Source organism: Schistocerca piceifrons, chromosome X, assembly GCF_021461385.2.
Source record: "Schistocerca piceifrons isolate TAMUIC-IGC-003096 chromosome X, iqSchPice1.1, whole genome shotgun sequence".
Lineage (NCBI taxonomy): Eukaryota > Metazoa > Arthropoda > Insecta > Orthoptera > Acrididae > Schistocerca > Schistocerca piceifrons.
In genome coordinates, this window is record NC_060149.1 from 307772710 (window position 1) to 307798018 (window position 25309).

Genomic DNA, 25309 nt, shown 5'->3' on the forward strand with positions numbered 1-25309 from the left:
AGTGTGGCACAATTGGAATCAGGTACAAATTCCAGGGTGAAACAGTTTCTTGAGATATGGAAAGTTTTAGGTAAGGGGGGAGTAGACTCGAGTTCATTTGTTGAATATTGGGAAAATACAATAAGTCTACAATTAGGATTACTTACCAAACATTTCACTGACCAACCCTAGAATATTGCTCAAGTGTGTTGGATACATACCAAGTAGGGCTAAGTGGGGATATTGAACTCATACAATGAAGAGCAGCATGAGTGGTCAGATATGTGTTTTATGGAAATTCAGTAAAACTTGAACCCATAGATGCTTGAAGATGGATGCTGTCTATCCTGCGAAAGCCTGCTTACAAAGTTTCTAGACCCAATATTACCTCCTATGTATCACTCTCATAGGGGTTGTGAATACAAGATTAGACTAATTATGATGTGCACAGATGCATGTAAGGAGTAATTTCTTCCCATGCTAGATATGCAAATGGAACAGGATGAACTCCTAATATGTGGTAAAATGTGAATTACCCTCTGCCATACACTTCACAGTGATTTCCTGAGTGTAAATGTAGATATAGTCATTGATGTTACAACAACATTGTGATCACTGATCCCCTCATCTGTGTTAACTGAATCAAACTAGTTCAGGTGTGTTTTTCATCAGATCTAAGTAGCTGCCCTCACAAGTCAGTCAGCTATGTAGTTGTGCCTAGTAATTTTTTTGCTAAAACTTTTGACCAGTTATCACTGAAAATTCCCTGATTGACTAGAATATGCTGAAGTTAAACCTCTACACAAGAAAAAGGATAAAGAAATACCATCATCCAGTTTTACTTTTGATAGTATGCTCCAGAGTTTTAGAAGATATTATGTATAAGCAGCTTCTTAACCATCTGATCACAATTAATGTCCAAATATTTTTTTTTTTTTTTTTTTTACTTTCTGGAGAGTTTCAGTGTTGAGAAGTCGGTTGCACATTCAGTGAGACTGATACTTTCTAAAGGCATTTGACTGCATGGCTCACAACAGTCTCTTAATAAATTAGAACATTATGGCACCACAGGCAGTCTACATCTATCTTACGCAAACTACCTTAATGGTGTGCGTCAGAGACTACTTTGTTTACTAGTACCACTTCCCCCTATTCTTGTTCCAGTCACTTAGGGTTCTTGAGAAGATTGATTGCTGTTAAGTCCCTGTGTTGACTCAAATCTGCGAGACGTACATTGGAGGAAGCAATATGTTGGTTGACACTTGTAGGAATGTATGCTCTCTAACAGTAGACCATACTGTGATGCAGAATGCCTCCCTTGCATTGTCTGCCACTGGAGTGGCTTGAGCATCTCTGTGATGCTTTCATGCTTATTAAATGAACCTGTAAATGCTACAGACTGTTCAGTTGGTATCTTTCTAGAAGGAAACAAAGGTTGCCAAGATGAAAAAGCCCATGAATTAAGCTTCTACCCATGGTTGGAAAGTAATTACATGTTTCTGTCTCCAAGTTCCATCCTGTGTGTATTACTGACGTTTCACTAGGTGCACTGACAGTTGCTAAGTTTGCTTTGTATACAGATGACACAAATATTGAAACTGCAGTGTTAGAAAGAACTAGTAATGGAAATTTTGATGGACAGTACTTAATGGTTTGAAAATACTTATTATATGTACCATATTTACTCGAACCTAAGCCGCACTTTTTTCCGGTTTTTGTAATCCAAAAAACCGCCTGCGGCTTAGAATCGAGTGCAAAGCAAGCGGAAGTTCTTAAAAATGTCGGTGGGTGCCGCCACAACTTAGTTCTGCCGTCGAATATATGTAGCGCTACACAAGCATGCTTTGTAGGCACAAAGATAAATACTGGCGCCAAAACCTCTGCGTCAGTAAATAAATTAAAAAAAAGGGTGGAAGACAAGCTTTTTTTCTCCGCGCCGAGTTTCGACCACTGCATTTTCATACATTATCCAATGAAGTAAATACTAATTCCGTATTGTTCATCTTCGAATGTAGCAGCATTTCAATGTACTACGAAAACCGGACTGGCAAGAATGTTTAGGATGTTTGTCAATATGGCCAACTCTACGTTCTGAATTTTTTCCTATCTGTGAGAAGAGATGGTTGCTAATACGAACTTTTATAAATTGTGAATCACATGCAGTATTCTCGTCACCATAAGAATAATACGAATATAAACATTTTGCCATGTATTGTTTCGTGTTTGCTACTATCTCATTTAAATCCTGTCCGCGTAATAAACCACAAAACTAGAGTGAGACAACAGCAAACGCAGAAGAATGTACATATCATGTCATGTTTATATTCGTATTATTCTTATGCTAATCAGTGATACAGTCAGAAATGAAGCGATGCAATTGGCTAGATTTTTAAATCTAAGATGACTCTAATTTCTGTGCAGAATGCAATGTACTAAAGAGGCGCCTGCAAAGATTTTCAAATGGAGAAAAATTTTCGCTAAACTCTCGTTCAGAAAGAACATCTTCTATCATACGCAGTCTATTATTTGGTTCTTGTTAATCATTATCAAAGGAAGCAGCAGTGTGAGTAACAACAAGTAGCAGTCTCTTGCCATTGTTTCGCTAATGAGACGATTCCTCTCTCTCTCTCTCTCTTTTTCTTTTTTTTTATTTGTAAGCGGCGGTAGCGCGCTCAAAAGCAAGCCATGCCGCGATCGGCGACAGGCCGTAAATACGCAGTATCAGAGTACGACAAACAATGCATGACACAGTACAGTAATGCATTTTCAGCGTAGAGTGACACCTATAACAAAGAAAACTGTGCTTATCAGATCAAAGAAAAATAAGCAATCAATTCAAACCAGACGAAGCACGTGAAAAAGGAAGGGTACCCGTCAGGTGCGGCTTAGATTCGAGTGCGGCTTAGATTCGAGTGCGGCTTAGATTCGAGTGCGGCTTAGACTCGAGTAAATACGGTAGTTCAGAACCTATAAGAGATTTCCATTCAGTAAATGCATAAAATAAGAAGACTTGGCTATAATAAGTTGAAAGTTTTAAGATCTTTGTTGTAACGGCGACCGGAACGGTTGCAGACTAGTAGTGACAGAAACGCGGCGGGACCTGCGGAGCGGCCCGCAAACAACAACACAACGGGAGAGGATGGACACGACCAACGGAGGACCTTACGACACAACAAGAACAGACAACAGAGTAACGAACCAAACAAGACAACCACGTCCACTGGAATAGAAACGCGGAGTCAATACGCTGTCTGAGACAATATGTCCTGAGACACAACACGATGTTAGACTGCTGGCTGAGCGCAAAGCAGGCGCTTAAGTATGCTATCGAGGATGCCGCTATTGGCCGCTGGGACCACATGTTTCACTGTGGCGCCCTCACACTAAAAGCGGGCCAGGAGGCGCGCGCCGCCACAGCTTACGGCACGATGGTGCGGAGACCTCTATGGGTCTTCAGAGTGACGGTAAATTCTGTTGAGAAGAGCGTACTATAGAGCCTCTGAAAAGCTGTATCAAATCATTATTTATAATGCTAGTTCTGTCAGACATGTTCAACATAAAATGAAAATGCTGGCATACTCCCACGCACTTTCATTCCGTAATGTCATGTGGTGTGTATAATAATTTAGGGTTTACTCTGTAAGCCATGCTAAGTTGTCCCAATGTCCAAAGTTGCAAAGTGGAAACTGTGGTCTGAATTCAACATCATAGTGTGGAAACGTGTTAAAGAACTGGGCATTGTAACTTTTCGTACTTCAGGTATTTATTGCTTAATGGAATTTGCCATTAATTATTATCCTTTTTTTCCCAACCAAATACAGTGGGTGAACAAAAATATGAAAACACCAAAAACACAACACACTACCTTGCCTAATACGGTGTAGGAAACCATTGGCCTTCAAAACAGCTTCCAGTCATCTCAGAATGGATAAATATAGGTACAGCATGGTTCTCAAGGCAATGTTATACCATTCTTTTTGCAAAATAGAGGAAAGTGTTCAGGTAACAATGATTGAGATGGATAGTGATCATGCACCCTTCTCTCCAAAGTAGGTCACAAAGGCTCAACAATATTTATATCTATGGTGGTGACTTGTGGCCAGGGAAGATGTGACATTCATCCTCGTGCTCACAAAACCAATCCTGGACAATGTGACCTGTATGAACATGGGTCCTGCCACCTTGGAACAGAGCATCACCATTGTAGAAAAACTTTGTACAATGGAATGGACCTGATTAGCCAAAATGACCACATAATCCTTGGCAGTAATGAGACCTTGCAGAATGACGACATGTCCCACAGAATACTATGATGCAGCTGCCCAAATTATCAAGCTCACACCATATTTCACTCTTGGGATGTAAACTCGGCAGGATGTGGGAAATGGTGTGCAACAAGACTCTTCCAACCAAATTAATTTCTTCCATTGCTCCATAGTCCAAGTTGTATGGCTTCAGCACCACATTTTCCTGTTACAGATATTTACATCACTTATGAGTGGTTTTGGAATTCCAGCTCACACTGCAATTCTCTGCTTATGGAGATCCCTTCATGTTGTTTGGGTGCTGAAAGGGTTCGCAATTGCAGCATTCAGTTCTTCAGTAACTTTTGCATCATTTTTCCTTCTATTCTTTGTTACGATCCCCTTCAGTGACTGTCTATCATGATCACTCAATACATGCTTTCATCAACATTGTGACTTAGCAAATGACGTTTTTCTGCTTTCCCTGTGTGTGGTATAAATCTTCGATATGGTGCTGCTTAAAACAGCAAACACTATGGCTACCTTGGTTACAGAAGACCCCACCATATAGCACCAGTAATTTGCCTACTTTCGAATTTACTTAGCTTCGACATAATGCACTCATAATTACAAAGAACACAATGCTGACCATAATTGACACTTGCAACATATTGAGGACGTTGTCAAATACAACAGCACAACCTGCAGGCTTGGCTGGCATCTACATTTATGTTCAAGAATGTGTTTCTTGCAGTGTTTCCATGTTTTTGTCCAACTCCTGTAGTTCACAAATTCAGTAACGGTGATAAGAACAGTCTGTTTTACAGCTTAACAGCATTAGATGTCTATATAATATTACGATTAGATAAATATGTGTTGTAATGTTTTTTTGAAAGTTTTTTGTTATCAATGCCTTATAATTATTTTGCGTGCTTAATTTACATACACTGCCCAACAACAAAAAAATGGAAGCATACAGAAGTGGAGGAGAAAACAAAATGAAACTTCGTGCATTGAGAGGGAATGTGATGTTATTTTGTTGATTACAATATAGAGTCAGTATGAACCCACTTATCAGTAAGATGTTGCAACCGTCTGGCTTGGATTCATGTACTAATTCACTTGGGAAGGATGACATAAAGCCATTATATACTCTCCTGGGTAAGCTGGTGCACAACTCTAGTAACCAGTCCTTGATATTCTGAGATGGAGTTTTCATGCGTGCTGCTCCCATACGTGTTCTATAGGGGACATTCTGGATCTTGCTGGCCACAGCAGTTCCTCAACATCAGGCTGACAGTTCATAGTGATGTTTGCCATGTGTGTATGGGCAATGCCCTGTTTAAAAATGGCACCATGATACATACAAGATATAACACATGAGGCCTCAGGATATCTACGATGCACCGTTGTGCCATCGGAGTTTCTTTCATTCACTACCAGCTGTGACCTGAAGTCATTCTTCATGGCTTCATACACCATGACACAAGGAGTAACACAATGTGCCTCTTCAAAATGTCGGAAAAATGGGACCTGACGATGCTCATCGGGGCTAGTACAGAAATGCAACTCATTGCTGAACATAACACAATGCTATTCATTAGCAGTCCATGCTAATGCTAGCTGCTCTTGGCACCCCCCCCCCCCCCCTCCCCCGCATTGTCTCTCCTGAGGACCATTTTACCAAAGATATGTGGAATGAACATTGAATTTAAGCATGTTAATCAGTCTGTAAAATAAATATATTCTATACGATACCTTTCTGATATGTCCCATGTCAATAAGAATCTACATTCTTTGGGTCCATGCAATACACCACGTGCTTAATCTAAACTGCTGCTGCTACTACTTCTACTACTATGACAACTACTACTACTATGGCTGCTGCTGAAATAATCACCAGAAGTATTGAAAAAAGTTTAAGTTTAAATTACTGTAAATGTATGAGGTCTCAGGCTCTGCAAGGTAGCCTGCTGCATTTTGAAGTGAATCAGCAGCTTTCCTAATTCGAGTATTAAATAATAATAATAATAATAATAATAATAATAATAATAATAAAGTTTCATTCAGCATCGGTCTCTGATGATTATAATAGGGAGGCATTACTTCCAATTGTAAGGGATCAGATACATGGAATCACAAACCGATATAACTGAACCCTGTCTGTGGAACAGATGTGGAGTAAATTGTAAGCTTGAATGTAATGGCGTTCCTGTAGGAAAAGATTTCCTGGAAAACCAACTGCCACGCCACATTTGTAAAAAGCTGGCTCAGATATGCAAATCTATATCCAAGTTGATGTGTATTTCCCCAACATCTTGTGAGACTATGTATGTATCCAAACAAACAACAAATGAAAACTCACAACACAGGGCTTGTCTGATAGTCCTCCAGATGATGATTGAACTAGATTAACATCCAATGCTAGTATCAGGCCACAACAGTACTAAAATATGTATATATTAATAAAGAGAGAGAAAGAGTCATTTGAAATGTTATACTCCTCCTGTGTCCATGAATTGTTGAAAAATAAAACTGCTATTCTGAAATGTATCAAATGACTTCAAAATGACACCCCGTAAAGAAACTGCTAAAGCCCAAAAAGGGACCATTTATTGCAGAACAAGAATCTAGGCCAATATCTCATACTAATCAAGAATTACTACACCTTGAACTATGGTAAGGATGTTTTAAGTGGCAGCAATGTTATGTGTATGTATAAAACTATGTTGCAAAGGGGTTGGAAAATAGGAGGTATCATTGAGGTAAAGAACATATTGAAATAAATTGAGAAGTTACAGAAAACTTCCTGTATTCATTTTTACATTAATTTCACCAATACCTTCTGAACACATTGAGGTTGGATATTTCTGTGTGTTAGTAATATCTTATGTACAAAAACCTGTACCCTGTTACACACCTTCAGAGATAAGATGTGGAGGATGGAAGAAAGACATCCGCAAAGTAGGCTCTTATTCCTCCCCAGAAACATGCATGTGCTGCTCAAACACACACCATATTTGGAGTAGGACTTGCCATGTGTACTAACAGAAAGAAAAATTTAATAAATTTGCAAAATAAAACACTGTACACTGAATCAGAAATGGAATACGAGGTTCTGTAACCTCTCCCTTTCATGTGTCATTTGTGTCAGCTGCAAGAAAAGCAACAATAGAAGTAAATGTTTCATGAAAAACAGGTAACAGAAATTAACGCAGACATTTATGTTTGTGAGTGCATGTGTACTAAAGGAATGACCCTGCACAAACCAGGAGTCAAAGAGGTTGCTGTTAATGCCCAGCAGGTTGCCGTGAACATAAAATCTGAGGAACAAAGCAGTAAGGTGTCTCCTCTGTGGCCCACATCACCGGAATTAAAGCAGAAATTTTTAAGAAAGAACAAGGTACAGTCAGAGGAAAGGGTGGCAAAACCTTCAGACAAAATGTTTGAACTTGACTCCGATCTGCATGAACTATGAACTAAAGAGCCCATTGTAACCTTTACTTCCCATCCAAAATACTAGCTGCAGAATAGATATTGGGGGAAAGAAATATCCTCTTTGATGAATGTTTCTCGTACTTCACAAAAATGTAAATGATTTTGAAACTTGTGAAGCTGAAGTTGAATCCATTGGCACATGGGATGCTTGCATATCTTTTCCATAAACCCATTTTAAAACATCAGATACCAATCTGCACAGAGTGGATGACCTGCAAGGAAACAGAGTTGAGGGTGGAGTGAGAATCATCTTACAGCACTCAGTCTGTTCCTCCTACACTGAAGCACCAAAGAAACTGGTATAGGCATGCATATTCAAATACCGAGATATGTAAACAGGCAGAATACGACAGTTGATAAGACGACAAGTGTATGACGCAGTTGTTAGATTGGTTACTGTTGCTGCAATGGTATGTTATCAAGATATAAGTGAGTTTGAATGTGGTGTTATAGTCGGCGCACGAGCGATGGGACACAGCGTCTCCAAGCTAGCAATGAATAGGGATTTTCCCATGTGACCATTTCACGAATATATCGTGACTATCAGGAACCTGGTAAAACATCAAATCTCTGACATCGCTGCAGCCGGAAGAAGCTCCTGCAAGAAAAGGACAATGACAACTGAAGAGAATCGTTCAATGTGACAGAAGTGCCACCCTTCTGCAAATTGCTACAGATTTCAGTGCTAGGCCATCAACAAGTGTCAGCATGTGAACCATTCAGCGAAACATCATTGATATGAGCTTTTGGAGCCTAAGGCCCACTCGTGTACCCTTGACGACTGCACAACATCAAGCTATATGCCTCGCCTGGGCCCGTCATTACCAACATTGGACTGTTGATGACTGGAAACATTTTGCCTGATTGGACAAGTCTCATTTCAAATTATATTGTGCGGATAGATGTGTACGGATATGGAGACAACCTCATGAATCTATGGATCCTGCATGTCAGCAGGGGACTGTTCAGGCCGGTGGAGGCTCTGTAATGGTGTATGCAGTTGGAGTGATATGGGGCCCCTGACATGTCTAGATTAAACTCTGACAGGTGACACACATGTAAGCATCTTGTCTGATCACCTGCATCCATTCATGTCCATTATGCTTTCCAACGGACTTGGGCAGTTCTAGTCTGACAACACCACATACGTCCAGAATTGCTACAGAGTGGCTCCAAGAACACTCTCCTGAGTTTAAACACTTCCACTGGCCACCAGACTCCCCATACATGAACATTATTGAGCATATCTGGGATGCCTTGCAATGTGCTGTTCAGAAGAGATATCCACCCCATCGTACACTTACGGATTTATACACAACCCAACAGGTTGTATGGTGTCAATTCCTTCCAGCACTACATCAGACATTAGTCGAGTCCATGCCACGTTTTGTTGTGGCACTTTTGCATGCTCGCGGGGCACTACATGATATTCGGCAGATTTACCAGTTTCTTTGGCTCTTCTTTTTATATTCTTCTAATACTTAACATTCAGTCACTCAAAGTGACTGACACAGATAATTGTTTTAATTACCTTTTGTTGTCACAAACAGTTGCAGTTTCCTAACCACTGTCCAACATGGATGTCGTAAGGTATATTTCAGATTGTAGCTGAAGAAATTTATACACTTAATATAAGCATGGACTTATGGTCTGTTCACTGTATCCTCTACCTCATAATCCTATTGATGTTGCAACTTACGAGTCAACTCCCTCACCCATTTTTCTCCTCAGACACTTCAGCGTCCACTGTGTGCAGTAGCACTCTATGCCCATCATGTGCAATAATGCTCTCTGCGTATACAAGTATGTGCCTTGGGGTGAAGGATGAAAAGGTTCCTTCTACCAAAAAATATCAGTATTTTAGGTCCAGGGAAAGGCACACACTTTATCAAATTAATAGCATTGTCCTCAGTCATTGATCCATCTCGTAATTTTCCTATCCTAGCCAGTGTTGTAAAACAGAATATAGTTATATAGTTGCATTCAAGTGTCTGTTTCTCACCAGAATTAAATTGCCAGACATATCACCAGCCAAAAGGAAGCCACCAAAATTGATATATACCAGATATGACTCTGACCCATCAGCCTGTTGAAACATTCATTCTAATGTCATCAGGTACATTCTTGTGGAATGATTAATGTCTCTTGGTGATCAGGTGTAGGTGGATACTTCTGTGCAGATTCCTATACAGCCCATTACACAATGACCAGTTAGTGTTTCAGATGGCTGTTCACAGTAATGTAGATTGATACAGTAAATAGTTGATATGTAATGCTATCTGAATTTCAGTTTGGTAAATTCACAGGAAGCCAAATACCGCTGTGCAAACCTAGGTAGCTATCATTTCAGGGCTCTCAACAGTTGCATTAGGAAGAAATTTGAGCACATTATAAACTGCCTCTTAATATCATTTCTTGAGCCCATGAGGCTACCAACTCTCTTCCAGTCTGGGTTCAGAAGGTATAGATACATGTAAAATGCACTGTAACTAATAATGGTAAATCTAGGATGGAATGTAATGATATTATGAAAAGGATAGTTGCTACTCACCATATAGCAGAGATGCTGAGTCACAGGTAGGCACAACTGTGCCAGAGACTGCGGTTGTGTGTGTGTGTGTGTGTGTGTGTGTGTGTGTGTGTGTGTGTTTTCGACAAAGACCTTTTTGGCCAAAAGCTCATTTTTTTATGACAATCTCTTTGTTGTGCCTGTCTGTGACTGCATCTCCACTATATGGTGAGTAGCAACTATCCTTTTCCTAATGTTGTAACAAATAAATTATTGATTATTTCCTGGCCACCAGCCCATTACATTGCAGTCTTATTTGGTCAGACAATGCTATCAATATTGAGTGGATAATATGTTGTTTACTCAAAGTAATGATGTTTGTTGGGGGAATTTTTGTTCTGCTTTCAGCTTCTTAACTACTGTTTGCCAACTGCAGGAGTTGATGAAGTCTGAAAGCTGGGCACGAAAGTCAAGTTATAAATTCTGCAACACAACATCTGTGCATGTCAGTTCTAAACTATGCACATTATCTTTACAATACATTGAAATTACAAATAACATTATAGGTCGGGCAACCACAGCTAAAGAATTTGGTGCATGTGCACGTAAACAACATGACATGTTTTTATGTGCACTTGCACCTTGGAGTCATGGCACATGAAATATTAGTTTTACATGACCTGAAGATATACCTCCAGGATATGAAACTGGTCATCATACTGTGAAAATACAATAAATAGCTATTGCGGATTTGGACTGTCACTCAGTTTAATATAGACTATTGTACCATCTTTGATTTTAGGTTGTTTGAGTGTCCTTCACATTATGTAAATTGTATTCGCAGCCAAGAAATACTGTTCTTAGTTTTAAAGGAGAAGTTAGGTCTTGAACCTCATGTTTGATTAAAAACTTAAATTTGTTGCCATAGCTAATAAATATAAAATCAAAGTCTCTGAAAACACTAAATATTTTGAAATTTTTAATGCAAGGTCTTGGGTGGGATAAGGTCTTCCTGTTGCTTTATAAGGCATTTGTACGGTCCCACCTAGAGGACATCTGTGCTACTTACGCCACACCACAGCATTTTAATCTGAAAGTTTTAGATAAATTTTACCACGAGTGTGTTAGCTAGAATAGAAGAAACTTGAGTGAAGCCTCATACCCAGCATATATAACAAAACAGTTAAGCTACTACCCCCTATCTAGTAAAAATTTCTTTTGTTGCAACATGCATTTAAAATGAGATTATTCCCTCTACCCCAGATTATAAATTTGACTTGTTACTTGCACATAATCTGATGAGCTTTAATGCACTAACAAAGTTCTTTGGGGTCCAAGAAAAGGAGCAGCTTAAAAATCTGTCTGTGGCATTATGGCATGAATGCTTTAACCAAAGTTGGAATAAATATCCAGCTTGGCTGTTAATGATGTCCATGTTGTTTTGAAATTTAACTAGAGTACAAGAAATATGATGCTTCCAACCAAGGAGAGGCAGTCAGAGGCTCAACTGTTTTCCCTACAGTGTTTTTAGCTCTGTCTTCCAAAGACATTTACAGTATTTGATGCAGATCTCATTGCGTTCCTGAAGGCACTTTCAGAAAAATCAATAATTGTACTAACAAAGTGATCTGGAACACCAAAGAAAACCTTGTGATATTAAAGATGCAAGGGAAGGACATACTGTTCTGATGGGTACTAGGGCATGTGACAAGCTAATGCAACAGCCAGAAATGCCAATGAAGAACTTTCTGTGATGCAGTGTGCCATACCGTTACTGTTCAGGAGAAGGTCATGTGCCAGCAGGAGAGTGGCTGTTGATACAACACATAAAGCTACGCCAAGTGAAGCCAACTACAAAGACCTGGTAGACATCTTTCTGATGGAAAGTGGTTACATTATTAAGAATATTATGAAAAGGATAGATTACTATTCACTGTAAAGGTGACAGGTTGCATTGCAGACAAGCAGAATGAAAAGACTGTTACACATCAAGCTTTTGGCTGGCTAGCATATGTGCATGAGATGTGGTTGCTTGTGTGAATGTGTATCTGTTTCCTTTCTGAGGCTTTGGTTGAAAGCTCAATGTGTAACAGCCTTTTCTTTGTGCCTCATTGCCATTCAACATGTCATCGTTATGGTGAGTAGCAATCTATCCTTTTCATAATAATGTTGATATTTCAACCTGGAATGTCCATTGTTACATTATTAAGATTAAGAATTTCACATTTTCATAGCATTCGTACCCACACCTACAGGGAAAGGACCTATAAATTTTTGGTGCTTCTGGCACAGCAGCTTCGTTGCATCATATTTTAATTGAGTGCTTCTTATACTGCACTAAGGTGGCAGAAATTTGCCTTAGTAACACCCAGTCATCTGTTTTATGCAGCGATGAGTTGAGTGTGGAAAAGGTTTTTAATTTTATCTTATGTCAGAATATCTAGTTCAACCTCTTTAGTCAGTAATTAATCAGCTACTATATTTTCCTTTTAATTCAAGTTTTAACAAAAACTCTTCTTTTTATTTGCACCAGTTTTTAGATCTCTGCATAGCACTGTGTGTGTTTATAACTTGACAAAACTGCCAAGAAACTGTTTTTCTTTGAGTTCATTTGATTTTGCAAAATTGTAGATGTAAATTACTTATGGACTATCTCTCAGTTGAAAATGGTCTATTTCCTTTGAAGACTACCTAAAACTTCTTCACAAGTTAACGGGTCTAAGCATGTGAACAGCCAGTTACTGTTTACAATAGTGTAGCCAAAAGTAACTTTCTAATTAAATTTCAGCTTATGGTCAAGGAGACAATTTTTGCAACTATTTTCAGTTTGGGGTTCATTGAATCATTAAATGAAAACTGTATAATTGTCAACAGAGTGGGCACTTATTTAAGTCATTTATCACAACACCGTTTTCGAGTTCTGTAGTGGTCATGTTGTTCATGTGCGGCTGCTTTACAAATTGTTAGTAAAAGTCATGTGCTGTAATGAAAGCTGCTGTAAAAATTATTAAATCATAGCTAATCTTTGTTTAAAAGTACTAATTCTCACATTTCTAATCAGTATTGGTGCGGAGAAAAAAATGAAATTTAAAGCAAGAACTACATGTAATGATGTTGCAATTAGAGCTTGCTTTTGCTTGAAAATAGGTTTTGTGGGGATTGTTGCTTACATCTGTTAAAGGGCTTTCTTCACCTAATGGTTATGTTTTAAAACATATGCTGATTTGCATTTACATATTATAGTATTGTTTTAAAGTGGCAATGAATTGTGCAGATTTTCAGGTGTACCCCCAACCCACCACTCCTCCAGAGCCAGCACCTCCAGACCACATCCCTCATCGCCTGCTGAAGCCACCTATTCTGGCTGCGGGTTCTCATACCAGCTTGGAAGATACAACATGTAACTTTGTGCATCTTTATTGCATGTGTCAGATGCTTGAACTCTATAATGCTGGCTTTAAGCTGTAAACAGAATTATTAATCTAATGAAATAGTCCGTCCTTCTACCTTGTTAACAATTTTATGCTTACTTGGAGAACATTTGCATGGAATACTTTTTGTTGGAAACATAGTCTATTAAATGCAGGCAGAAGCAGTTACCTCTTCTTGCATTTACATTATTTACATGTGGATTGCTAAGGTCTATTATAAATCTGCTGTAAAATGCATGGCAGGTGCCTCAAAACTGTGTGTAGTGGTCTAACCATGTCATAAGAAGCCCTTCATTCACAAATGAGATATAAGCTTAGGAACAACTGGCAGATACACACAAGGAGTTCAAAGTGTTATTTCTTCATATTATGTGAGTAATTGTAGAGCTTTTTAAGTGAAATTAATATTTGCTGTAATTGATGCAAATCCTGTAACGTAAAATTGAGTGCATGGTGTAAATTTAACATTCTCTTCATGAACTGTAATGACCTTTTGGCATTTGTGTTGGTATTTAGGATTAGTAATGCAAAATGTATTTCCTTTAAGTATTGCTCATTAATTGGACACATCACATTTGTTTTCAGATACTAAATAAGTCACCATTTTAATTTCTGAAAAGCGATTGGCTTAAATTTCACATTTCATTTGCATTAACTGCCTAGATTGTGTTGAATAGCTTCATCTCATTACTTATCCAGGTTACGAATAGCAGTTCTCTATTTTCCTGAAGAATTCCAAATTTCAGTAAACTATTATATCAGATAAAAATGGGATTGGTGAAGTTTGTGTACATCATAAGAGGATGCCCATTTTGGAACTTCTATAGTGACAAGTTTGATTTGTTTAGTGTTTGCACAAGCTGATTAATAATTTGCCAGTCTCAGAGACACCAATAACTTTGTTATTTGTTGGCACTTGTGAGATAATAGGTATTGTTTGCATTTTGGAAAATAAGAAATTTATACTAATGTTTCAGTGGGAAAAAATAGATTATAAGAGTCAAAGTTTAGAGTGTCTTGCAGTAATTTTCATGTCAAATGTTTTAGAATTTTTATCATCTGTGTAGAATAAAAACTCCATGTCTACATGCCATAATAATCCTTTTTGCCTATTTACAGCTGTACATGTATTAAACATGTTTAACTGAATATACAACTAAAACAACTCTGCACTGCCACTGAGATTCATTTCACTATGTACTACATACATGCAGTTCACTAGTCGGACCAGTTCCCTTACTGCTGACACTAAAAAGTACCAAACTGTAAAAAAGTGTTTTTATGTTCAGGAAGAGTATGTAGAAGAAAATCCATGTTCTCTTGCCTATCTGTTATTTGTTTTACTGTAAAGACTAAAAAACCAACTTCAAGTCAACTTTCTACTGTGCTCACCATTATTTTACATCCACACACAAATATTTCTATCCGTGGTTCTCCAAAAATGTCAGAATATGGAACATAATACCTGATCATTCAGTAACAACGGTACTAGTTTTATTTTGTTCCGTTCCCTGCCCCTAGGAGCATAAGCATAGAAACTTCCATTATATAGAACATTTGAGACTACCATGTTTAGGTTTGTCACATTTTCTTCTTTATTTTTCCTCCTTGTGTATTACTTTGACAATCCAGATATTCCCTTCATTATAAGTGATTTCTGTGAATAAGTTCATTCTGTTTCTTTTTACACTCACATGATAGCATGAGAAATGATGAACATTTACAAAACAAGCTGCTAAAGGAGTAGCTCAGTAGCATCTCCCTTGGACTGTTTACTATCTTTTTTTCACATTCATTTGTTTGTTTCATTTCAGCTTGCCCAAGCTCCTTTTTTTCTTTTACCAAGCAGCTGTCCTGTTTCTTCTCCTAAAACAAAACTTGTTCGCTTTTGCTTGTCACTGCCTTGATCTTGGTTTGTTCATGTCCATCACTGTATTCCAAAGGCTTTCACTGTAAACTTTTATTTGCTCTGCAAAGTTACATTTCCTCTCTTTGCTAATTTTCTGCTTGTCATAGTAATCCTTTTTGACTATTTACAGCTGTATATTCATTAAACATGTTAACTGTTTTATTGAATATAGTTACTAAAATAACTCTGCTTTGCCACACACTCCTACTAAGACACATTCCACTACATACTACATAGCTCACTAATCAGTATTAACAATTGGGAAACTACCTTTTACACACAGGGATCAAATAAGAGGATATCTTAAATTCTTTGTGGTAAGTTGTAATGTACTAGAGAATTGGCATGGTGCTCGACTGAATTGAACAAAACATTTGTGTTGTATAGTAGATCTAATCATATTCAATACGGCACATAGACCACTGGATCATTGATAAAATGTTGGACATATCCTCTCAGATATTTCTTAGAACAATCCACCAATTTACTTTACAGGTAAATGTTAGTATGCTATCTTGTGTATACAAATTTGGTTGCCATTTCATAATTTCTCCTCTTCTGCTGTTGGTAAATGCAGGTAGAAGCAGTGGGAACTTTGTTTTATGCCTTTTTATTTTATTTGATTTCTTACTTTCTCTGCATATTCTCTCATCACCATTCATCATAGGGTAAGAGGAGAAAAGTTTTTCATCTATCTTAACTGAATGTGTAACTAATTAAAAGTTTCAGCACTTACTCTAGTATGCCACGTATAGTACTTTTCTAATGATAAATGACTGAAGAGATTCCCTAGATTTAGATCATGAAGAGCTTCTGTTCTCTTGCAAGTGAGTTTCACTTGTGAACTAAACAATATCAATAAAAGAATCAATATAAAATTGCACCCATTTGCAGATCTCAAGTGTTAAGGTGGTAAAGTATTTAAATGTTGGTTTATAATAAAGATCATAGTACTGTACTATTGTCTGATCATTGTACAAAGTCTCATGTAAGTGATTTAGTTTTCTATATCCTGCACAGACTTTAAAAATGAAGAATGCACAACAATGAAGAAAATAAAATGTATGAAGTGTAGTATTTGTGTTTATACATATCAAGCTACCATGACTTTGGAAACATTTGAATTAATCTTGGACAGGAGCATAATAATCACAACAAGAAATTAACTATGCCCCTGAACAGACTATTAGCTGTACCCACTAGTTGTTGTCACCTGTGTGGTCACCAGTTTGATCCCTGACAGAACATTTACAATACAGTCAATCAACATGTTATCAAAGTTTTCACCAACACTGGATGTTCAGTGTGCATACAGATGCAGGAAAAATGATGAATGGACCATACAGTATTAATTAGAATTTTTTAAATCAGTCCTTAAATATTGATACATAGAATGTTAACACCTGAGACTTCAACCATGCACAGGTGCTTGCATGCAATTTCTTGTCATTGTTGAAGCACTGTGTTGCTAATTAGGTCTTCATGTGTGGAAGTAAGTGAAAAATCACTCGGGGGGGGAAAAGTCGGCTCTATATGTTGAGTGGCCAAAATGTTCCCAACAGAAACCATCCAAGACACTTAGAGTTCGAATGGCTATGTAGAGCCATGCGTTGTCATGAATAAAAAAACCTTGGTATTCAAGTTTCCTCTATGCTTGTTTTGTATTGTTTTTGTTAATTTCTTTTGGTGGGTGGCCATAATGTTTCATCTGAAACCATCCAAGAACCTTGGAGTTCGAATAGCTGTGTAGAGCCATGCATTGTCCTGGGTAGCCAAAATCCTCCAATCTGAAACCACCCAAGATCCTTGAAGTTGGGATGGCTATGTAGGGTTGTGTGTTGTCATGAATTTTTTAAAAAAAAAAAAAAAAAAAAAAAAAAAAAAAAAAAAAAAAAAAAAAAAAAACAACTTGGAATGCAACTTTATGTTTGTCTTGTATTGCTCTTGTCAATTTTTTTAATGTTTCACAATGTTTTCGTGAATCTTTTGATTGATTTTTGAACCAGTTCAGTGTTGACAATACTCAATTGGCCACTTCATACACCCTCATGAACATTAGTGCAGTCATTGTTACAAACATGATGCATCATTGTCTCACTGTGGCTTCACTCATTACACCACACAAAGGTTTTGATTAATTTCAGTTGGTCTCAGCTTTTTGCCAAACAAAAATCTAATCACTCATAGCACTTCACAACTCGATGGATTTTCTGTTGCTGCACACATTTTAAACATTCACATGGGACAAAGCAAAGGCAGTATGCACTGCAAATGACCACAACCCGATGCATAATGAATCAGTAGATGTTCCAACTCCACGTTTGGGATGGTGGCACCATCTTTTGCCTTACAGTGCCGAAACATGAGTTACTTTCTGAATAGCCCTTGTATGTTGCGCATGAGACATGTGAAGAGAAGCCAAGACAAATTAGAGCCTGTAGGGTTGCATATGATCATTTTTATCTCATTCAGTTTCCATGTAGAATTGGCTAATAATGATATGAAATGCTCTTTCTCATGTATGATACAGTGCTTTGTGAAATATTGTATAGTGTATAAGGAAGATAACAGGATTGTTCATGTCAGACCGAGAATTTTTCTGTTGCTCTGTACAAACATGAGAACATTCAATGAAGTTTGTGGATTTTGTAAATTATTTACCTGAGTCAATACATGGCTGCCATCATTGTGAGAATTTCATTACTTCATTGATGTATAACAATGTTGGCTACTGTTGTAGACGGTGCAGGACAAGTAATTCACATATCTTGAAACAAGTGCTAGTTCTTTGAATGACGTGGGGTGCGAGGATGGACAACAAAGGGTTCCATTGTATTGTTCCAGTGTTGTTATGATCCTCTGTGCCAAATGGTACAGGACATTATTGTGAAAAAGAATTACTTTCCCTGACAACATTATGCCTTCTTCCAGATGGTGTTACATAAAGTAAGATTTATTAACAATAAATAATATTTGACATCAATTGTAATACTATATTTTTAAAAATCCACATTATGACATCTTTCATGTTCCTGAAGACAGCCCGACATCTTCCTTACATACGATTAACTTTTAGTGGTTGGCTGGGGATGTATATATCATTCTATGCTGGTTTGTTAAGTCTTGGATGTAAGATAATACATACATACTTTGTTATATGTGACAATCGATTACAGTTAGGAACCGATTTTGACTTTAAATTGGTTCAGAAACTGTTCACAAATTGTCTTGTGCACCTACTTACAAACAAATATGAGATTGCAAGATGTCCACCTCACACACTGTTTCAAAAAGAGTAGACACTTGTGGGTGATAGTCTGTATACTAGTTGCACTGAGGTTCACCTCTGCTGCAGTATCGTGCACTGTTACTTAATGAATTATTCAACACATTCACTGCAGTCTGAGTAGTTGTTTGAACATGCACATGCATTTCATTTGTAACCATCTTGTGGCCTACAACAATCTGTCTACACAATTTGCACACTTCTTCTTCTGACAGCATTTATTTCTCATACAGTATTGTCAATCTTTTCCAAATTTCAGCTGTTGTCATATTTTCCTTGACAAGACTATTAATCTCACAGTGCTGTCCTGTGGCAACAAATTTGATATTTACACAGTGTTATTCTGCACCCCACTGTGCATCAGTCAGCATCAAGGCAAATTTGTAATTCACATGAAGGACCAAGGCACATTCTCAGGCATTTTTACTGTTCTCAATGTATCTTTGGTTATTTCTACATCAACAAGTTGTGGCCGAACTCAAATTATGGTATATTACAGGAAAATGATTAGTATATCTCATCAGATTAAAACTATGACCATTCCTGTAGGCAAAACGAGCTTACATTATTGTCTTACAATGATATGGGATAACATATAGAAAGAAGTATTGAGTGTCTTGGAATAATATTTTAAGTGACAGGTTAACTGAAAAATGGATTATGTTTTGTTTTAAAATAATTTAAATCTGATTGTGGGATGAGAAAATGGTTACAGACAAACAGAACTAATAAGAAAGTATTCATAATTTGTTCTTTTAAGCATACTGCAGTTTGTCTTGGTTGATGCTTTTAGAACTGTAAATCTATGTTGGAATGAGCTTTCATTTACAGTAACGAAGGAGTGCAGGGCATAATCAGTGTATTGCAAAGAATGTGAAAAATCCGGAATGAATTTTCACTCTACAGTGGAGTGTGCACTGATTTGAAACTTTCTGGAAGGTTAAAACTGTTTGCAGGACCTGGACTCGAGCCAGGGACCTTTTCCTTTCGTGGGCAAGTGCTGTACGGACTGACCTATCCAAGCCCAATTCACGAACTGGCCTCACAGCTGTACTTATGCCAGAACATCAACAACGACTATCCATACTTCACAGAAGTTCTCCTACATACCTTGTGATGATGCTAGCACTCCTGGTAGAAAGGAGATTTGAAGCATTACACCTTCAAAGGCGGACTTACCCATATTTCCTAACACATTCTGTGATGAAGAAAACTTACAGGACAAATTAATAGGTATGCCCAACAGAACATAAGGAAGTTAGAGTTCCCATTCTCCTACCTTCCCACTATTGATGTGGAAAGGAACTGGCCTCACAGAAATGAGTAGAGCGTTCTCAAAGACTAGAAACTTACTGGAAAAGCATGATGCAAAAATAAAATACACTGATGTAGTGAGTGCGAAGTCGCTCTGTGCAATTACAGTGCCCTAAACTTTACTGTACAAAGCAGGACACTGTTTGATATGATCTCCTCAGATATGGTCACTGTACATAAGACATTCTGTATTCTTCATTATTAAACCTTTGTGTAAAATAATCATGTTGCTTTTTTCTGAAAAATCCTGCGTAAATACACCTGACAATTGTTTCCTCTTTTTCAGACAATCAAAAGCAAGGTATTATACACTATTTCAAATTAAAAACATGAAAATTGTCATTAGTAAATTATTATTACTATACTGTAAATGTGCCAATAGTTATAATAGCTGAAAATATAGTAAAACAGCCAGATTTAAGTTTCCACTTTACAGCTCAGGACCCAAAGTGTTAAATATTATCTGTTACGTACAAAACAGGTGATCTCACACATAAAGAGTAGCAGCAATATTTAACAGACTGTTCAGTATCATTATTATACTATGACCCGATACAAGTGACAAGTGTAGTTTCCAGTGGCTTTACACTAAACAAATGCTCAGTTACCTGTAATGCACATACAAGGAAGTTGCATTCCATGAATTATATTTAATTACATACTGTATACTTTTTGTTTTAAAAATTTGAATTACTTGTGGAAGCAATGTGCCAAATTTACACGTAATCATGTTGAAAATGAGCTATTTGTTGAAGTAGTTGACTCAGAAGTAACTACAATTTAAGGGTGATATAAATCATGAATTGTAAATAATGGGCTATGAAATTCTTATGTAGGCCACGAAGTTTGTTGAAACCAACAAAATGTTTTGCATTATTGTAACAGTAAAACAAGAAATTTGAGATCAATTTTATTTAAGATCCAGACTAATAGACTAAGTTGGTGAATGTTGTAAACAATGTATCCATGCACCCTTCAACAAATAAGAGTTGATATTTAAAAACAGAATCTTTTCTATGTGCTTTGTACTTAAAATTACTATATGTTCAGTTTTGCACAATGTGCAAGAAAAAGACTGCTTACAAGTTTACACAACACAGCACATTCTAAACTGTTATGTGTCATAACTTCCGCAGTGGAAATCTGCTGCTTCATGTAGCAGAATGGATAAATGCTGAGTGCCTTCCCAACTGCTCCCAAAGAATTTATCTGTGGGTATTAGATCACAAGATGGGGCTCTGAGGCAGCTTATTACAGTGCCACACAATGTTAACATATTTTAAACCACAGAACTTATAATAGCACTAGGAAAACCATGTAATTGTTATTATTGAATATTTTTTGCTTAACTAACTATAAAGCAAATGAATGGCAAAAATTCAAGTTATTTTTGTTGGCAAATCCTACCCTGTTAAATGTTTTATAGAGTCCAGTGTGAAATACAGTACTTGCATGGTAGTTACAACTCAGTTACAGTATTATTTTGATAATTATTAATTGCTGATCCTCACAAGAATTCCTTCCCTACAAGCAGATATGTGATAGTAACAGGTTTTCATATTAGGTACCAGTTCTATCTACTGTTTTATATCAGTTGAGCAACCATCATCCTTGAAAAGCAGCCTTTAGTTTGGAGCACATGCAGTGTTTAATAAAAGTTCATTGACTTTACTGAATAGAGCCAAGGATTGAAAGAATGACTTGTGTTCTGGAATTTTGCAGTTGCGGACCTGACAGAAAGACACCCTATTGTCAATGTTTAAAAAAAAAAATCGTCACAGATGATAAGTGATATTATGGCTATAATCAGAAACCATGCAAAAACTGTTCCAGTGGAAGCATGCTTCATTCCTACAAACAAAGACAGAAAGCTATGTGTGGACCAACATGACAATGAAGCCAATTTGTTTCTTGAACAAGAGCCAGTTATGATTTTATTCCTCAAGACACCACAGCTAACCAACTTTACTACCTTCTGGTTCTAAACTGATTTCATGTGGTACCACATAAGAAATTTGTCCTACATTGGCCTGATCATTTGTGATCGAAGGATTGACTCCACCATGATAACATCCCCACTCACGTAGCATTGACCGTCAAGCAGTTTTTGTCCTAAAAACAAAATGGCAATAGTTTCATGCACACACAACTCACCTGGTACGGCTTGTAAATGATACTTCCATATAAATAGCAGCTGATTAACTAATTCAAAACTGTGTGTAATTGAGACAATTTTGAGGAGAATCTGTAACTGCCTTTCTGTGCCTGCAAGAAAAGGATTATTATTACTTTTGGGTTCTTCCCATCCATCTCGTCATCCCATACATTAATGATTATGTGGTTTTATGAGTATTGAATAGCTAACATTGTAGGAACCATATTTCATATTTTTGAAAATTGCACATGATCTGTTCAACTGTTCATCTGTTCATTCCATAAAACCACCACAGTCTCTTTCATAGAGTGATTGTCTGCCAAAAAAGTTATATTAGAGAATTCTGTCAAGTAAAATGACATATTGACAGTGTTAACAATTCAGTTTAACTATTCAGTCACTTTATTATAATAACACAAAAGAAAAGTACCATTATTTTGTTTATTTCTTACTTTTCATTGTACTTCTGAAAATTTGTGATACACTTTGTCATTATTATTGGAAGAAATTTATGACCCTAAAATAATTTTTTCATGCCTTGTCTCTATACAGTAATGTCAATGAACTTACATTTTTGTTTAACGTTCCGTGAGATTGAAGAAAAATTAATTGTCTAGCTCATTGTACGTCCAATTGCAGTGGTCCATTGACGTTAAAGGAAATATGGGATTTAAAAGTAATTAAAAGTTTACGTACGTACAAATATAAGCATTTGAGTGATCATGGGTTATCAATTGAAATCACTAATTCTGTATTCAAGTCTACATTTCTCAGTACTTTGTTACAGACACCTTATATTTAAATTGTTTTGCGCACAGTTCAGAGTATTACTAGTTTTGGGCAAAGGCCATCATCAGATGCATTGTGGTGTAATCTTCTCATTCAGACACACGTATAATGTCAAGCATATGTAAAACATCTACAATCTAGACTGACCATTACAAATACAGTTATGATGACTATTGTATTAAGGCTGAAATGATGAAAAGTTTTATATAACCTGTAAATAATTGCTAAATTATGTGTATAAAGCAGTAAACAAGCTTCAATCCAGTAATTTTCTGTTGTAATGCATCATCATGGCAGGCATAGTCATCAAGATATGTGGCTACCCAAAAAAAGTGCAGCACTTCTTTTAATATTATTAGACACCCCCCCCCCCCCCCCACACACACACACACACACACACACACACACACACACACACACACACACACACACAGCTACATTTTGCCAGCACTCAGTGAGTGGTCTCCTTTATTCCTCAATTATTTACATTCTACTGGAACCACATTTATCTCACAGTTGTCTCTGTTAACTTTTACAACATGCCCAGTGCTTTCTACTGTATTTCACACAGTTGAATTTCTAATGTCATCTGCTGCCTCCTCCTCCTCCTCCTCCGCCTCAGCCTCAGTGCCTGTGGTAAAGATTTATTTGGTTTTCAATACCAGTCTACTAATATTTTCTGGAATGCTAAGGAAAAAACAGAGCAGACGCATATGCTCTTTTTCAGTTTCACTAAACCAAGAAGAGAGACCTCATAGAGTGGTGAAGTGTGGGGAGGGAAGGGAAGGAAAGGAAATGGAAGGGAACACACATCTGTGTCTGGTAATGACATACTATATTTGTCTTTCATTGAAGACTTGATTATCATCTAATTTCTGGGGCATTCGTTTTTGCAGTACTCCACCAATAGACTCACTTGGAGTATAAGTTATTTGAATTAACTTTTTCTCCCATTTGCTATCTTTTTTTTTGTATTTATTCAATTTTCTCCTGCTTATTACAAACCTGTGATAAATATTTTGTTTTAATTGGTTTAATGCCAGAGTCTGAACTGAATGCCAGCCTAACTTGTATTAATGACTGATCTCTTGTTTGATGTATAGTCAGCTTGTACTACAGTCCTATGGTTACTCCAAGTTGTTGGAATACTGGTTACAACATTGGCACTGAATCAAGATTTAAGATGATTTCATCCAGTCGGGAGTATGAAGGCTGCTATAGAGCAGACAAATAGTTTATTAGAAAACACACTGTATCTGATCTGACATGTACAGCTTTTGTTATAAAGCTTTCAGCTTGTATTTCTGTACATATTTCCCACGAATGTCAGTGACATGTTGCCAACATTCTTGTAGTGTTCTGATGCCCTGATACACACAATGTAGAAGCCATCATCATAGATGTATTCATCTTCTGTATGTAGTGCTTGTCATTTAATTCAAATGTCAGATTGTGAACAGTTAAAAGTCACAGGCCTGCAGATATATAAATAGGGGTGTTAATGCAGTCAGCAAATTTTACTTTTATTGGGCTACTCTGTAGTGATCCACTGTCACTGTTTCGATATGTTCTGATGGTCCTTGGTAAGTGCTTAGCCATATTCTTTTTTAGCTTTATGCAAAATAAACTAATAGTAGACTACAGTAGTTGCAGTTTGTCTCTTATCGAGATGTCTACACAACGTTGTTGGAAATCTGTGTCTCAGTTAGCAGTTTTATGATATGTGTTATGAAGAAAATTGTGTGTGTTTTTTTTTGGGCGTTCATTTTCATCTTACCAAATTCATAAGCAAATTATGATCTATCTGGAGTGTTCTTAGTAGATCATTTGTGAACAGCTTTTTATGATGTCCAACATCTTATGTGGTTAATATTTTCACAGTTGTAATGAATGCTCAAGGGTGATGACTTAAGTTCTCAGTGGTATCAAATTTTGTTAACATGTCATCTTTATTTTGTAGCGTTGTATTGGTCATCCAACACATCCTCCCCATTCCTTTTGGATGGGTGTCTTTTTCAATTCTAAACAGTGATTTTCCTATAATTTCATTGATGATTGTCATCATGTTGTTTTGAAGAAATGAACCATCATTTATTTGTTTTGGTGACAAGTGGTCACAGTACATTCAGTTGTGTTGTCTAAATCTACATCTATGCTCCACAAGCCACCTTATAATTTGTGCCAAAGGACACTTT

At 37.1% G+C, this 25309-nt stretch overlaps 1 protein-coding gene across 4 annotated transcripts in view; it reads left to right on the plus strand.

Annotated features, from left to right (window-relative positions):
* The window catches only part of LOC124721237 (rho GTPase-activating protein 190), a 301992-nt gene that overhangs the window by 174361 nt on the left and 102322 nt on the right, over positions 1-25309 (plus strand). For 2 of the 4 annotated variants that reach the window (XM_047246094.1, XM_047246095.1), the window contains exon 18: positions 13505-13630. The exons of the other annotated variants lie outside the window; for them this stretch is intronic. In XM_047246094.1, the coding sequence (XP_047102050.1) occupies positions 13505-13630 (126 nt within the window). The remainder of the gene's footprint in view (positions 1-13504; positions 13631-25309) is intronic. 4 annotated transcript variants of the gene reach the window in all.